We start from the raw sequence: 15593 nt of genomic DNA on the forward strand, positions 1-15593 counted from the left end.
TAAGGTTATGGTGTAAGGAGGTCCCCTGTCTCCTCGCACACAGTGTATTATAACTGCAGCTATAAGGTTATGGTGTAAGGAGGCCCCCTGTCTCCCCGCACACAGTGTATTATAACTGCAGCTATAAGGTTATGGTGTAAGGAGGTCCCCTGTCTCCCCGCACACAGTATATTATAACTGCAGCTATAAGGTTATGGTGTAAGGAGGTCCCCTGTCTCCCCGCACACAGTGTATTATAACTGCAGCTATAAGGTTATGGTGTAAGGAGGTCCCCTGTCTCCCCACACACAGTGTATTATAACTGCAGCTATAAGGTTATGGTGTAAGGAGGTCCCCTGTCTCCCCGCACACAGTGTATTATAACTGCAGCTATAAGGTTATGGTGTAAGGAGGTCCCCTGTCTCCCCGCACACAGTGTATTATAACTGCAGCTATAAGGTTATGGTGTAAGGAGGCCCCCTGTCCCCTATAACATTTCTTATTTTCAGGGCCTCATTCGGATAATTATTGTTAGCATTTATTCTTTCACCACGAATAGTGGTTCCCATGTGTAAATAGGACGTGGTACTTCTGGCATGCTTGGACCGATTTGGAGTGGGAGTGTAAACGCTAGTTCAGGGGTAGGCAACTTTTTAGCAGCACTGTGCCGATATAGGATTGTGATGTCCTGTAACGTGCCAATCCTCAGGCTCGTCGCTACCAGGCAAGCTAACCAAGCAATTGCTTTGGGCCCCGAGCTGGCCTGGGCCCCCAAGCAGGGCCAGCGCTTCCTATAAGGCTGCAGCTGCCTGAGCGCTCTATAGAGAGCCTCAGGCGGCTGCAGCACTGCCTCTCTCGTCACCTCCCCTTCCCTGTAGCATGGCCGAGCTCCTCTTCCTCCTGTCAGTCCGGCCGGGTACCACGCGGTACAGGAGATTCAGTTTCCTGTTCCCGGCCGGACTGACAGGAAGTGCACCCTGAGCTTGGCCACGCTACAGGGAAGGGGAGGTGAGAAGAACATAGGGAGGGAAGGAGGGAGGGAGGGGGTGGGGGAGTAAAAAGAACATAGGCGGGGGAGTAAGAAGGAGGCGGGAGAGTAAGAAGGACATGGGGGAGGGAGTAAAAAGGACACAGGGAGGGGAATAAGAAGGACACAGGGAGGGGAATAAGAAGGACACAGGGGGAGGGGACTAAGAAGGACACAGGGAGGGTGGGAGGGGAGTAAGTAAGAAGTAGTAAGAAGAACATAGGGCGGAGTAGTAAGAAGAACATAGGGAGGGGGGAGGAGTAAGAAGAACATTGGGGCAGAAATAAGAACATGGGGAGGGGGGAGGAGTAAGAAGAACACAGGGAGGGGGAGGAGTAAGAAGAACACAGGGAGGGGGGAGGAGTAAGAAGAACACAGGGGGGGTGAGGAGATGAGGAGAACACAGGGAGGGGGAGGTGAGGAGAAGGGGAGATTAGGAGAACACAGGGAGGGGGTGGAGAAGGGGAGATGAGGAGAACACGGGGGGTGAGGAGAAGGGGAGATGAGGAGAACACAGGGAGGGGGTGAGGAGAAGGGGAGATGAGAACACAGGGAGGGGGTGGAGAAGGGGAGATAAGGAGAACACAGGGAGGGGGGTGAGGAGAAGGGGAGATGAGGAGAACACAGGGAGGGGGGGTGAGAAGAACACAGGGAGGAGGGGGTGAGGAGAAGGGGAGATGAGGAGAACACAGGGAATTTTCAATTGTTGAAAATGTTCAAGTTTTATGCACATTATATGCAACAGCAGTATTTGCACTGTAAACCTTTTTTATTTATATAAAGTGTTGGTGAACTTAAACTGTATGGCTATGCTGTGGTTCCTGTATGCTTTGCGTGCCGGGGGAGGCACCATGTCCATTTTGCTTGGGGCCCCCAAATTCCTTCAAACGGCCCTGCCGATCCTATTTTTTAAATTGAGGTGTGTGTGCTGCCGTATTCTGCTTGTGTTATTTATACTGTAATTGCTTTGTATCGTTGTATTTGTGTGTATATGAGCTATTATATTGTATATGTTCATTAGTAGTTTATGGTATCGTGTATGATACATATGAATGTGGGCTGTGTATGAGGGCTGCTTGCGGAATTGTGTCTAGATCATGGTTCGTCAACCTGGTCCCTACCGCCCACTAGTGGGCGTTTCAGGATTCCAGGTGGGCGGTAGGGATTTCCAGGTTGATCGGGCGGGCGGGTGCGAGCCGGCGGTACCAGTGCGACTGGGTACCGCTGTGACCATTTGCGGCTCCGGCCGCCTTCCAAAGTGTCCATCGGGTGGCCCTGACAGCATGGATGCGGATTGTAAGGGGGCCCGGTCAGCGCTGGGCGCTTTAACAGCGTGACTGGGCCCCCTGTGATGACATCACAGAGCTGGGAGGAAGTGATTCCTCGGTCACTCCTCCCAGCTAAAACTGAGAGCCGCGCGGGAGGAAGCAGAGGGAGTCAGAGTGGGAACTCTGACTCCCATCCACCTGAGCCACCACTGGACCCCAGGGAAAGTCACCCTCCTGCACTTTAAAAGGTAGGAAACAGGAGGGTGACTTAAATATAATGTGTGTGTTTGTTTGTGTGTGTCTTTGTAGGTATGTCTTGTGTGTGTCTGTCTGTGTCTTTGTATGTGTGTGTGTGTGTGTCTGACTGTATATATGTGTGTCTTGTCTTTGTATGTATGTCATTGTATGTGTGTCTGCATGTGTGTGTCTATGTATGTCTTATATGTGTGTCTGCATGTGTGTGTGTCTGTTTGTTTGTATGTGTGCCTGTCTGTTTGTATGTGTGCCTGTCTGTGTCTTTGTGTGTGTATGTATGTGTGCATGTCTGTGTCCTGTGTCCAATGTTTGTCTTGTGTGTGTGTCTTGTATGTGTGTGTGCATGTCTGTTTGTATGTATGTGTCTTGTGTGTGTGTGTGTATGTGTCTGTACGTGTGTGTCTCTTGTATGTGTGTGTGTCTGTATGTGTGTCGTGTGTGTGTGTATGTATGTGTCTTTGTGTGTGTATGTGTGCCTGTCTGTTATAGTGGACTATAGTAAGTGGGCTACCTAGCTCAGCCTTCCTACTGGGCATTGCTATAAGGAAGGTTAAAAAATAGAAAAAAGGGGAAAAAAAGGTGGGGAGGGGAATTGAGGAGGGAGAGGAGATGAGCTGACGCACAAATGAGAAATCATATTATGCGCAAACAGAGAAGTTGTCTGAATATCACTGAAAGAGACCTTCGTTTGTTCCTTACGAAAATCGAACCAGATATCAAATATTTAGTCTCGCAGCATCAACCTCAAAGAATCTCATTAATCACTAGTAAAGGTAATTTCAATTTACTTTGTTTTCTCATTAAACTTTACAAAGTTAAAAACCTTATAAACCTGCATTAAGTAGAAATAAAAAGATAAATGTACGTACATTTATTTTTTTTAAAACACCCTCCTTTCTTAAAAATATTCCGCATTTGCGCGAAAACTGGTGGGCGGTAAGGAAATTTTTTCAACCAAAAAGATGCATTAGTGGGCGGTAGGTAGAAAAAGGTTGACTACCACTGGTCTAGATGGATATGTCACATTGTGTGTCAGGTAGTGTATGGGGGCTGTTTGGGGTTTTGCATGTGAGAGGCTGCATGTGGGATTGTGTGCATGTATGTAGATTGTTAGTGGTGTTGCGTTTGTGGGGATTGTGTGTATGTTTGTGTGTGGGCTGTTCGTATTATTTGTATGAGGGGAGGCTTATTCTGCAGGTCTGTGTATATCTAGCAGTGTGGGTGGCTTCCCTGGGTTCCAGTGGGGACCAGCCTGGGCAGGTACAGGTCAAGGACAGGAGCTGCAACATCAGCTGTGGGCTGCTCTACTACAGTGTGGATTCGCATTCACAAGTGCTGGGAGGAAGTGATCTGAGGTCACTTCCTCTACGTGCTGCAATGCATAAATTGAGGATTGTCCTTCACTACCTCTTTGTATTAGCAGATATCTGAAGTTTCACTGAGACTCCTGATAGGCCAGACCCTGTTTGGCTCTAGCAGCCTTGAGTGCCGTGGAAAGACACCTCGAGTGCCGTGCATGGCACTAGTGCCGCAGGTTGCCTACCCCTGCGCTAGTTGGTGATCAGATTAGTATATTCGTCAGTCGGTATTCTGAATGGGAGCCATTGATATCCAAAAACAGCTTGGAATACATGATTATCCAAAGGAGCCGAGATAGAATGGGACGGATCGTGCTTGCACACCTGTTAATTAATACATTATGCTTAATTAAATATTAATGAAATAAGTCATGTGATGTTATGACAATCTCTCGCTAGTGCATTTTCTAGTTATTAATCAAGAGTTTGGAGAACTGGGTTCCCAAGCGGATTGAGGTCGGTGAAAGCAGACAGTCTTTTTGGGTTATTTACTAAACTGTGAATTGTAGGGATAACAAAGTGTATTTTAAATTCTATGGGAATATAGCGGATGTCAAAAATCCTTGCTTGGACAATTTTCCAAATCTGTTATTTCCATCTAAAATCTGAATTATACTTTGAATTCCCGACGATTCCCACTTTTGTGAATAAGTCTGCCATCCCCGTTCAGGGTTAATGCAGAGCATTCCGAACATGCTGCTATCCCTGGCACGGCTCTGCAGAGCTCAGCGTTCCCCTGGGGTTTGTATGTAACGGAGGATTAAGTGTCACTTTGTGTCAATAGGAAAGCGAACACAAGAGCCATTGTCAACAGCTCAGTCACGTGGCAATCTCCGGCAGGTCCCACGAAATCTAATGTACCTGTATGGGACTGCATGGGTTAAATCTGGGAAAACCAAAGATCAGTGTGTGGGTACAGGGCGCGCCTGCATTATTACAAATAAATATTATTCCCTGACCAGGCACAGACAGAAAGGACGCCCGTCCTATTATTTTGCCCCAATATTTATTTACTGCAACCTAACCAAGGGAGAAATGATTTAAAACGTAACCTCACAGCTGCTCCACGTTCAGAGATCACCGAGGGCAGAACATTAACTCTTCGAGTGCCAGAGGTATGCCTTACGAGTCACTTTAGCATGCACTGGCCACAAGTCTGGCATTCGATGGGTTAATCCATCTAGCCACAATCTTGTTTCAATGCTACGATGTCAGTGCTGGACGTCTATTAGGGTAAGATTGGTGGGATCCACCAGTTTTCCCGGTGTCACATTTTTTGCGGCGTTTTTCAAATGGCGAATGGCGGTAGTCACTGCGCTCTCTGATCCCTCAGTCCTTTTGTAGGAATTAATTACGCCTGGTCATTCAACACTGGAAACTTGGTTCTGATTGTCCTGCTCTGTCTTTTCTTATTGGACTCGGATCAGCCCTGACAAAGTTTAGTCTCCTGGCTGCTATGCAGTACATGAAAAGGACTGCCCTAATGTATTTCCCTGTTTTATTCCAATGGAGATACTGACAAAACCTGGACTTTATATGGTCCCTGAGGACTGTGTTGGGGAACACTGACCAACATCATGTACTGTCCCACAAGCCGTAGGAGTCCAGGAAAACCTGGTGAAACTGGAAACCATGAGCAGGGTAAAGGTTCGATCCCCATTCCAGGAAACCAGTCACGCATCGTCGACCAACTACACGAACACAGCTCGGTGGGTTGAATGGCAATATCCACCACTTTCATTTCATTCGTTTCCATGGCCATTGGAGACATAACGAGACAGACACCCAAACAGGCAATCACAGGATAAACAAACCAAAGTGACAAGATCTCTTATTATTATACAAAAGTACCAGTCTGAGAACTAAAATATAGATATCGAAACAAAAATGTAATGTCACCAGAGACCACAGCTTCTACCCGGCAGAGGACACACAGACAGAAAGTCCTTATGGTCACAGATACACAGGCTAAATTATGTAGGAAAAGATTAACATTGATATAGAAAGGGTAGTAGATACCTGGAATAGCCTTCCAGTGGGAGCAGTAACCGTGATATAGAAAGGGTAGTAGATACCTGGAATAGCCTTCCAGTGGGAGCAGTAACCGTGATATAGAAAGGGTAGTAGATACCTGGAATAGCCTTCCAGTGGGAGCAGTAACAGTGATATAGAAAGGGTAGTAGATACCTGGAATAGCCTTCCAGTGGGAGCAGTAACAGCGATATAGAAAGGGTAGTAGATACCTGGAATAGCTTCCCAGTGGGAGCAGTAACAGCGATATAGAAAGGGTAGTAGATACCTGGAATAGCCTCCCAGTGGGAGCAGTAACAGTGATATAGAAAGGGTAGTAGATACCTGGAATAGCCTCCCAGTGGGAGCAGTAACAGCGATATAGAAAGGGTAGTAGATACCTGGAATAGCCTTCCAGTGGCAGTAACCGTGATATAGAAAGGGTAGTAGATACCTGGAATAGCCACCCAGTGGGAGCAGTAACAGCGATATAGAAAGGGTAGTAGATACCTGGAATAGCTTCCCAGTGGGAGCAGTAACAGTGATATAGAAAGGGTAGTAGATACCTGGAATAGCCTCCCAGTGGGAGCAGTAACAGCGATACAGAAAGGGTAGTAGATACCTGGAATAGCCTTCCAGTGGCAGTAACCGTGATATAGAAAGGGTAGTAGATACCTGGAATAGCCTTCCAGGGGGAGCAGTAACAGTGATATAGAAAGGGTAGTAGATACCTGGAATAGCCTTCCAGTGGCAGTAACCGTGATATAGAAAGGGTAGTAGATACCTGGAATAGCCTCCCAGTGGGAGCAGTAACAGTGATATAGAAAGGGTAGTAGATACCTGGAATAGCCTTCCAGTGGGAGCAGTAACAGTGATATAGAAAGGGTAGTAGATACCTGGAATAGCCTTCCAGTGGGAGCAATAACAGTGATATGGAAAGGGTAGTAGATACCTGGAATAGCCTCCCAGTGGGAGCAGTAACAGCGATATAGAAAGGGTAGTAGATACCTGGAATAGCCTTCCAGTGGCAGTAACCGTGATATAGAAAGGGTAGTAGATACCTGGAATAGCCTCCCAGTGGGAGCAGTAACAGTGATATAGAAAGGGTAGTAGATACCTGGAATAGCCTTCCAGTGGGAGCAGTAACAGTGATATAGAAAGGGTAGTAGATACCTGGAATAGCCTTCCAGTGGGAGCAGTAACAGTGATATAGAAAGGGTAGTAGATACCTGGAATAGCCTTCCAGTGGGAGCAATAACAGTGATATAGAAAGGGTAGTAGATACCTGGAATAGCCTCCCAGTGGGAGCAGTAACAGCGATATAGAAAGGGTAGTAGATACCTGGAATAGCCCTCCAGTGGGAGCAGTAACAGTGATATAGAAAGGGTAGTAGATACCTGGAATAGCCTTCCAGTGGCAGTAACCGTGATATAGAAAGGGTAGTAGATACCTGGAATAGCCTTCCAGTGGGAGCAGTAACAGTGATATAGAAAGGGTAGTAGATACCTGGAATAGCCCTCCAGTGGGAGCAGTAACAGTGATATAGAAAGGGTAGTAGATACCTGGAATAGCCTCCCAGTGGGAGCAGTAACAGCGATATAGAAAGGGTAGTAGATACCTGGAATAGCCTTCCAGTGGCAGTAACCGTGATATAGAAAGGGTAGTAGATACCTGGAATAGCCTTCCAGTGGGAGCAGTAACAGTGATATAGAAAGGGTAGTAGATACCTGGAATAGCCTTCCAGTGGCAGTAACCGTGATATAGAAAGGGTAGTAGATACCTGGAATAGCCTCCCAGTGGGAGCAGTAACAGTGATATAGAAAGGGTAGTAGATCAGTGGACTAGCCTTCCAGTGGGAGCAGTAACAGTGATATAGAAAGGGTAGTAGATACCTGGAATAGTCTTTCAGTGGGAGCAGTAACAGTGATATAGAAAGGGTAGTAGATACCTGGAATAGCCTCCCAGTGGCAGTAACCGTGATATAGAATGGGTAGTAGATATCTGGAATAGCCTTCCGGTGGGAGCAGTAACAGTGATATAGAAAGGGTATTAGATACCTGGAATAACCTTCCAGTGGGAGCAGTAACAGTGATATAGAAAGGGTAGTAGATACCGGGAATAGCCTTCCAGTGGGAGCAGTAACAGTGATATAGAAAGGGTAGTAGATACCGGGAATAGCCTTCCAAAGGGAGCAGTAACAGTGATATAGAAAGGGTAGTACATACCTGGAATGGCCTTCCAGTGGGAGCAGTAACAGTGATATAGAAAGGGCAGTAGATACCTGGAATAGCCTTCCAGTGAGAGCAGTAACAGTGATATAGAAAGGGTAGTAGATACCTGGAATAGCCTTCCAGTGGGAGCAGTAACAGTGATATAGAAAGGGTAGCACATACCTGGAATGGCCTTCCAGTGGGAGCAGTAACAGTGATATAGAAAGGGCAGTAGATACCTGGAATAGCCTTCCAGTGAGAGCAGTAACAGTTATATAGAAAGGGTAGTAGATAGATACCTGGAATAGTCTTCCAGTGGGAGCAGTAACCGTAATATAGAAAGAGTAGTAGATACCAAGAATAGCCTTCCAGTTGAAGCAATAAGGTCTGCCAGAATAAAGAAATCTAGGCTATCCTAATTGTAGGACAGGTAAGTCTCAGTCTGAGATTCCATAACAGGTTTTTATGTTTTTTTTTTTTATATAATTCTTTATTTTTGAGTGCAGAGTTGAGTATACATTTCGGTAATATTACATGGCGTTACAGAGAGATTGACAATGTTTTGTTTAGCATAGTCATGGTGTGCTGCACTTTTTTTTTTCAGAAGAGTAATATTGAAAGATATACAACAGGCTTGTCAACATTTTTGTACGTTTGATAACAAGGGATAGATTTTTGTGAGTGCTTCCGAGAGGAGTCTTGAGTGTGTGGTGTCCCTAGGAGATGGGCTCTCAGGTGTGCCCTTGTGATGTGAGGGAGTATCAGTTGAGGTTCTGCGTGGAGGGTTGCAGGGGCATCTCTTATGTATGCCTGTGGTGTTCTGTAGGAAATCCCCGGTGTATGGGGTGTCGTTTGCCCAGTGGCTGAGATGTTGGAGTGTGTGGCTGGGTGTCATTTGGTGCTCTGCCTGGACGTCTGGGGGGAGATTTGTGCCCTCCTTGTAATGTAATGTGTTGCCCCTAACCAGGGGGTGCAACAGGGGGGGGTTGATATGTCGATGTGTCTCAAGATTCTCATGTCTGTGGGTTATGGCGCTCTAATGGAGCGGTGGTCTGGAGTGTGTGTAAAAGAGAGCGAGAGAAAGAGAAATCAGGAAATAAACAAATATACATTTGCAACTTAAATAAAAACAGGTATAACGACTCGTGCTGAGTTTTAGCCCATATGTGTTTGTTCAGGTGCCATGTCCATGGGTGTTGGCCCAGTCCCCATTAGTTGTCAGTTATCAGTTGCTTGCGAGCCTCCGGCTCTCGGGACGAAGGTGGCGATGCGGGCAGGGTCCCATGTGCTCCTGGGGGTGGTCGGCTGTGGGTCCTGATGACTGTCTGTTAGTCCCAGTGCTTGGAGGAAGGGCGGTGCCCCCTCTATTGACGTAAGTGTGTGAGTGGTTCCATTGCGGGTTACCACAAGGGTCCCTGGGGTTCCCCAGCGGTAGGGTATGGCTGCAGATCTTAGTTGAGAGGTAACTGTGTTCAGTGATTTCCACCAGAGTAGGGTATTTTTGGTGAGGTCTTGATAAAATGTCAGCGTGGAGCCTTCGAAGGTCAGAGGTGTTTTATTCCTCAGTGCCATCATGATCTGGTTCCTATCTTGTGAGGTTACACAGCGGAGAATGACATCTCGTGCCACTCCAGTTGGTGTTTTAGGTGTCCCCGTGACACGAAACATTCCGTCCACAACCATCTTTTTGGCTGATGTGTGGGGCAGCATGGATGCAATTAGTCTGCGTGCATAATGAGGGAGTTCCTCTGCGGTCACTGCAGCAGGGATGCCACGTATTTTTATGTGGTTCCTGCGCTGTTTGTCCTCCAGGGCTGAGATCTGGTATGTCAGTGTGACTTGGGTGTTTTGCAAGTGTTGTACTGTCTGTTTAAGGGCTGAGATGTCAGTTTTGGCAGCTAATATGTCATTTTCAGAGGTTTGCACTCTGTCATTTATGGCCTGTATGTCAGTTCTCAGTGCCCTAAGGTTGGCTGTCCAGACTTGCTGGATGTCATTAAGCAGTAGTTTTAAATCCTGCTTTGTCGTGGGAGCAGTCCTATCTGGGTTGTCAATTGGGTGCATGAGACTTGCCTGGGTGGGTGTTGTAGCTCCCAGTCCGTCTTGCGCCCGGTTTTCCTCATTCTGGTCCGCATCAGGAGTCAGCTTAGTCTGTGCTGGCTGTCTCAGCATGTCCCCTATGTCTCTGCTGTCAGCCACAGCATTAGGTTTTTGGGAGCGTCGCCCCATCGCGTTCCGGTGTTCCGGTTGCGGCATGGGGGTTATTGGCTCCGGTCCCAGCGGGGGGAGTACAGTGCTGCCGCGGAGGAGTGCTTCCAGACCCAGGCTTAGGCCGGGGCTTGGAGTACTTCAGGTGTAGAAAAAAAGGCAACTATCAATGCGATTTGACTCTTGGGACCCAGTTATGTTAGTGAGGGGTTCGGATGGGTTATGGTTGGGTGGATATTTGGGTAGATTCGATCTGGTGTGTGGGAGCTCATGGAAATGGCGTCCGCTCGTCAGGCTTGCAGGCTCCGCCCCCAGGTTTTGATGTTTAAATTAAGAAAATTAAATAAGAATTAAACAAACCTGTAAAGAAATCCCAGGCAGTGAGTTCCTCGCCTAACTTGCCCTTTAAGGGTTAAAAGTTATGTCTAAAAACAGGAAGCCTCTTCCATCAGTGTAATTATTGCAAGTGAATAACAAACTAGGTATCAATGATAAAGGATGAGTGAAACTCCTCCAACAAACAGGACACATTCCTAGGGGTAATGTCAAACAGTGACAATGGCTGGGTAAACACACCTCCCTGGCCAGCTCACAAGTACCCGTCAACAAACATTAGGCATTGAGAGTCCCTGGTCTTATTCTTTGTTAATTCACCTAGTGAGACCCCCTCCACCAAAATCAATAGGCTTATTCACGAAACACCAAAACTAACGAATTGAAAACCAGATTGAAGAATTCTCCAAATCAGCCGATTGTTACATTAATTGTAGAATTCAGTGAAAATCGCTACAGTTTTGTTGTTTAGTGAATTCATCAAAGAAATGTATTCTGTAAAATTAGAGATTGTGGTAAAGTGCACAATGCGCGTCAAACTTCAGGATAAAATAATATAATTCTCTCTTTTTTTTATTTTTTTATTTTTTTTTTAAAGATGTCTACCTCTCAAGCAGTTTCCACACATTCTGGTTTAGTTAATAAGCCCCACTTTCCTGAATCTACTGAATAGGCAGACTGTGTTATAAAATGCATTGAGCGTATCGAACTACAAACCTTCACTCGCCAGGGGATTCCATATTGTAACGTCCAGGACGATCTTCTTGATTGGATTTAAAATAAGTGATTTATTCACTAAACCATGAATTAAAAACCAACATTTCGGCCAATCTAGTCACGCAGGAAAACAGCCGTATTGGAGAATGTTTCTAGGGCAACTATTTGGGCCTAAATTTCACGATATGGATTTTAATAGACGAGCATTCATCGGTTACAGCAGCGACGAACGAATCACATTTTTCAGGCGTAGAATTTTAATTCACCACAATTTACTGAATGAAGCCCGGCTAGGGTTACTCATTAAACCAATGAATTTAACATTGAATGTATAAAAATATCAACCTCTATTTTTGCGTAAAATTTCAAGTTGGCATTCACTATTAAATTACGTGTGAATTGGCAGTAATTTAACATTTTAAGTCGCAATAGCCAAAAATGAAAAAATACTGGGTTATTCACTGAACTCCAAAATTCTAATCCAAATGGTTAAACGGAGACTAAAATAGCTGATATGGGGAGGTGGGGGGGGGAATCTTCAACTCTGCTCTAGTTATAGTTTAACTATTTTAGCCTCAATTTTGCTTTTCGGCCTTAACTATTCGCAAAAATTTGGTGTTTACTGGATAACTCTGAATGCTTTATTTAATCGACGTATTTATTCATGGTCGGATACATTCGCTTTCTTCTTAAACATTGCATCGCGGTTACCTGTGAAAGTTAAACCTGAAGGCTAGATATTGTGTCTGTTCTAATTAAATTTGTATCCAGGTAAGGTGAGGGCGAGACAGACAGAGATCAGGGAATAAAGTCAGTTTGTGTTAACCAGCAGGTAACAATATCACAGCTTGCTGCCTGAATGTACATCTCAGAAGAGGCGGTGAATAGGAAGGGGAGGGTGTGGACCCAGCAGGTTAGGTGAGCGTCTCAGGTGAAACTCGAACTAAGAATTCATTCCACCTGCCGACACCTGTAACACTTCATTACCACATCCCAGCAGATCCAGTATACCTGCCAGGATCTCTCTTCCCACGCTCGGCCGTACACCCCAGATATTGCCTCTGACCTTGGGAATGGGATATCTACCGTCTCTCTGCCTTTTGCTGGTCCTTCTGGGAGGTAAGTGATCAAACCACAAAACCTGGACTTGATTTCAACGTTTCGGACAGTATTTATTAAGGCAAAACAGGTGCTATGTTGGGGGGGGGAAACTGCTAGATAAGGATTAATCCCCGTAGAAACCAATCGAATGACTCTCACACTTACAGAGTTATTTACTATAGGGAGAGTTTCAGAGAATTTAACGTGAATTCCAAAATTGAGGCAGAAATTGCACAAATACAAAAATTTGAAGTAATTTGCTTTCCGTTTAACTATTTTGGTGTTAAATGATTAATAGCTTGGAATTCCGGCCAATTCTCACTATATAAATGTGCACAGGGATTTGGATAGTGCACAGGTAACTTTATTAATTTTGTTTGTTTGTTTCTTGTTATTTGACTGCTGAAAACTATAGCCATTCCTGACTCCTAATAGTGGGCGATGGAGTACAGGGCTTATATCTGTTTTTTTTTTTTTATATAAACCCAGCGAGTGTGTCCTGATAACGTGCGGTCAGATCCCCTACATTAGATATAAACCCAGCGCTGTCTGAGCCTGTCCTGATAACGTGCGGTCTGATCCCCTACATTAGATATAAACCCAGCGCTGTCTGAGCCTGTCCTGATAACGTGCAGTCAGATCCCCTACATTAGATATAAAGCCAGCGCTGTCTGAGCCTGTCCTGATAACGTGCAGTCCGATCCCCTACATTAGATATAAAGCCAGCGCTGTCTGAGCCTGTCCTGATAACGTACAGTCAGATCCCCTACATTAGATATAAAGCCAGCGCTGTCTGAGCCTGTCCTGATAACGTGCGGTCTGATCCCCTACATTAGATATAAACCCAGCGCTGTCTGAGCCTGTCCTGATAACGTGCAGTCCGATCCCCTACATTAGATATAAAGCCAGCGCTGTCTGAGCCTGTCCTGATAACGTGCAGTCCGATCCCCTACATTAGATATAAAGCCAGCGCTGTCTGAGCCTGTCCTGATAACGTGCGGTCAGATCCCCTACATTAGATATAAAGCCAGCGCTGTCTGAGCCTGTCCTGATAACGTGCAGTCCGATCCCCTACATTAGATATAAAGCCAGCGCTGTCTGAGCCTGTCCTGATAACGTGCAGTCCGATCCCCTACATTAGATATAAAGCCAGCGCTGTCTGAGCCTGTCCTGATAACGTGCAGTCCGATCCCCTACATTAGATATAAACCCAGCGCAGTCTGAGCCTGTCCTGATAACGTGCAGTCCGATCCCCTACAGTAGATATAAACCCAGCGCTGTCTGAGCCTGTCCTGATAACGTGCAGTCAGATCCCCTACATTACATATAAACCCAGCACTGTCTGAGCCTGTCCTAATAAGTACAGTCAGATCCCCTACATTAGATATAAACCCAGCACTGTCTGAGCGTGTCCTGATAACGTGCAGTCAGATCCCCTACATTAGATATAAACCCAGCGCTGTCTGAGCCTGTCCTGATAACGTGCAGTCAGATCCCCTACATTAGATATAAACCCAGCGCTGTCTGAGCCTGTCCTGATAACGTGCAGTCAGATCCCCTACATTAGATATAAACCAAGCGCTGTCTGAGCCTGTCCTGATAACGTACAGTCAGATCCCCTACATTACATATAAACCCAGCACTGTCTGAGCCTGTCCTAATAACATACAGTCAGATCCCCTACATTAGATATAAACCTGGCGCTGTCTGAGCCTGTCCTGATAATGGGCTGTCATTACATTAGATATAAACCCGGCGCTGTTTAAGCCTGTCCTGATAACCTGCTGTCAGTACATAGGATATAAACCCAGCACTTCCTGAGCCTGTCCTGATCACGTGCAGTCAGATTTCCCAGAACTTGTTGACAATAAGTACATATATTTGACCTAAGAGTTGACCCCTGGTTTTTAAAGCCCTGTTTATTAGATTTATGGATGACTAAGTCGCATTGTAAAGTAGTTTAACCCATTCATTACAGATGACTTGGCAGAGCAGTCATACTCTCAGGGGATTTGGATAAACCTGACCGGCTTGCTAACAATTATTGAAATTTGAAATAAAGCACTCAAGCCATATCCGGTACCAGTGCAAGCCGAAAACATGCGCATCTCCGCTACATCCAGCCTTATCTGGAATGTGGCACTCTAATCAATAAAGTATGGGAGGACAGTCTGCTGTCTTGCATATCCCCAGGTAGATGCAGAAAGGGTTAACTGGCTATGTTCCAAGGAATGTGCCTGACCACACTAACTAATAATTACCTCCTGCCATAGCACCATCTCCTACTCACTGTGGCACAACGTGACGCTCGGCCGTACAACCCCGGATATTGCCTCTGACAGTAGCGTTGTACCAATGTGATGGGGCGCTGTCACTGTGTATACATGTCATTACGTAGTAGTGGTTGTGTGTGTGATGCTCATACTCCCAATTCTTTTATTGCCGTGAAGCCCACTGTATAAAACTGCAATTTTTTTTATTTATTTTTATTTTAATTATAATATAAGGGGGAATGGAAGATATCGTTGTTGGTTTTGTTTAAAAAACAAACAAAACAAAAAACTAAAAAAAACTAAAAACTGGGGATTATTCACCAGACACAGAATTGAAATGAAATCCAAATTAGAAAGTTTTATCTAAAAAAGACAAGCTGGGATAGGGCACTTATTTTAATTCAGCCTGTTTGTGTCCACATTTTCAAATGTGTTTTTTCTATTCGGTGTTGAGTGAATTAACACCATTGTTTCCAAGGAAATCGGATACCTGTATACAAAAACATACATGACTACTACAAACAGCTTTTAGATTAACTGCTCGGTGGAGGGACACTCCATAGCTCTACAGCAGGTTAGCGTGCTGAAATGCTCCGCGTGAAGTCTTTTTAAAAAAAAATGTTTTATTTTATTTTTCTCATTGTAAAACAAGTGCAGATTTCAATAAAAATGTGCACTTTTCTTTTAAAATTCTTTATTTAAGAACATGTATATGTACAGACAGTAGCAGAAGAAACTATATATATTCTGTACCATTATTTTCAATAAACCATAACAAAACAAGGTTTTGACAACCGGTCCCATCACTTCCTGGTTTGGTTAGCTCAGTGGAGCTAATGGCAGCAATTGCTCAG

General features: G+C 45.3%; 1 protein-coding gene across 2 annotated transcripts in view; it reads left to right on the forward strand.

Moving 5' to 3' along the window:
• The first annotated feature begins 12218 nt into the window (after positions 1 to 12218).
• Positions 12219 to 15593, forward strand: part of LOC134572025 (prostasin-like) — a 19253-nt gene continuing 15878 nt past the window's right edge. Inside the window, exon 1 of one of the 2 annotated variants that reach the window (XM_063430806.1) lies at positions 12219 to 12484. In XM_063430806.1, coding sequence (XP_063286876.1) covers positions 12439 to 12484 — 46 coding nt within the window. In that variant the 5' untranslated portion in view covers positions 12219 to 12438. The remainder of the gene's footprint in view (positions 12485 to 15593) is intronic. The other variant, XM_063430805.1, reaches the window with a different exon arrangement.

The sequence above is a fragment of the Pelobates fuscus genome, chromosome 8 (assembly GCF_036172605.1).
Source record: "Pelobates fuscus isolate aPelFus1 chromosome 8, aPelFus1.pri, whole genome shotgun sequence".
Classification (NCBI taxonomy): domain Eukaryota; kingdom Metazoa; phylum Chordata; class Amphibia; order Anura; family Pelobatidae; genus Pelobates; species Pelobates fuscus.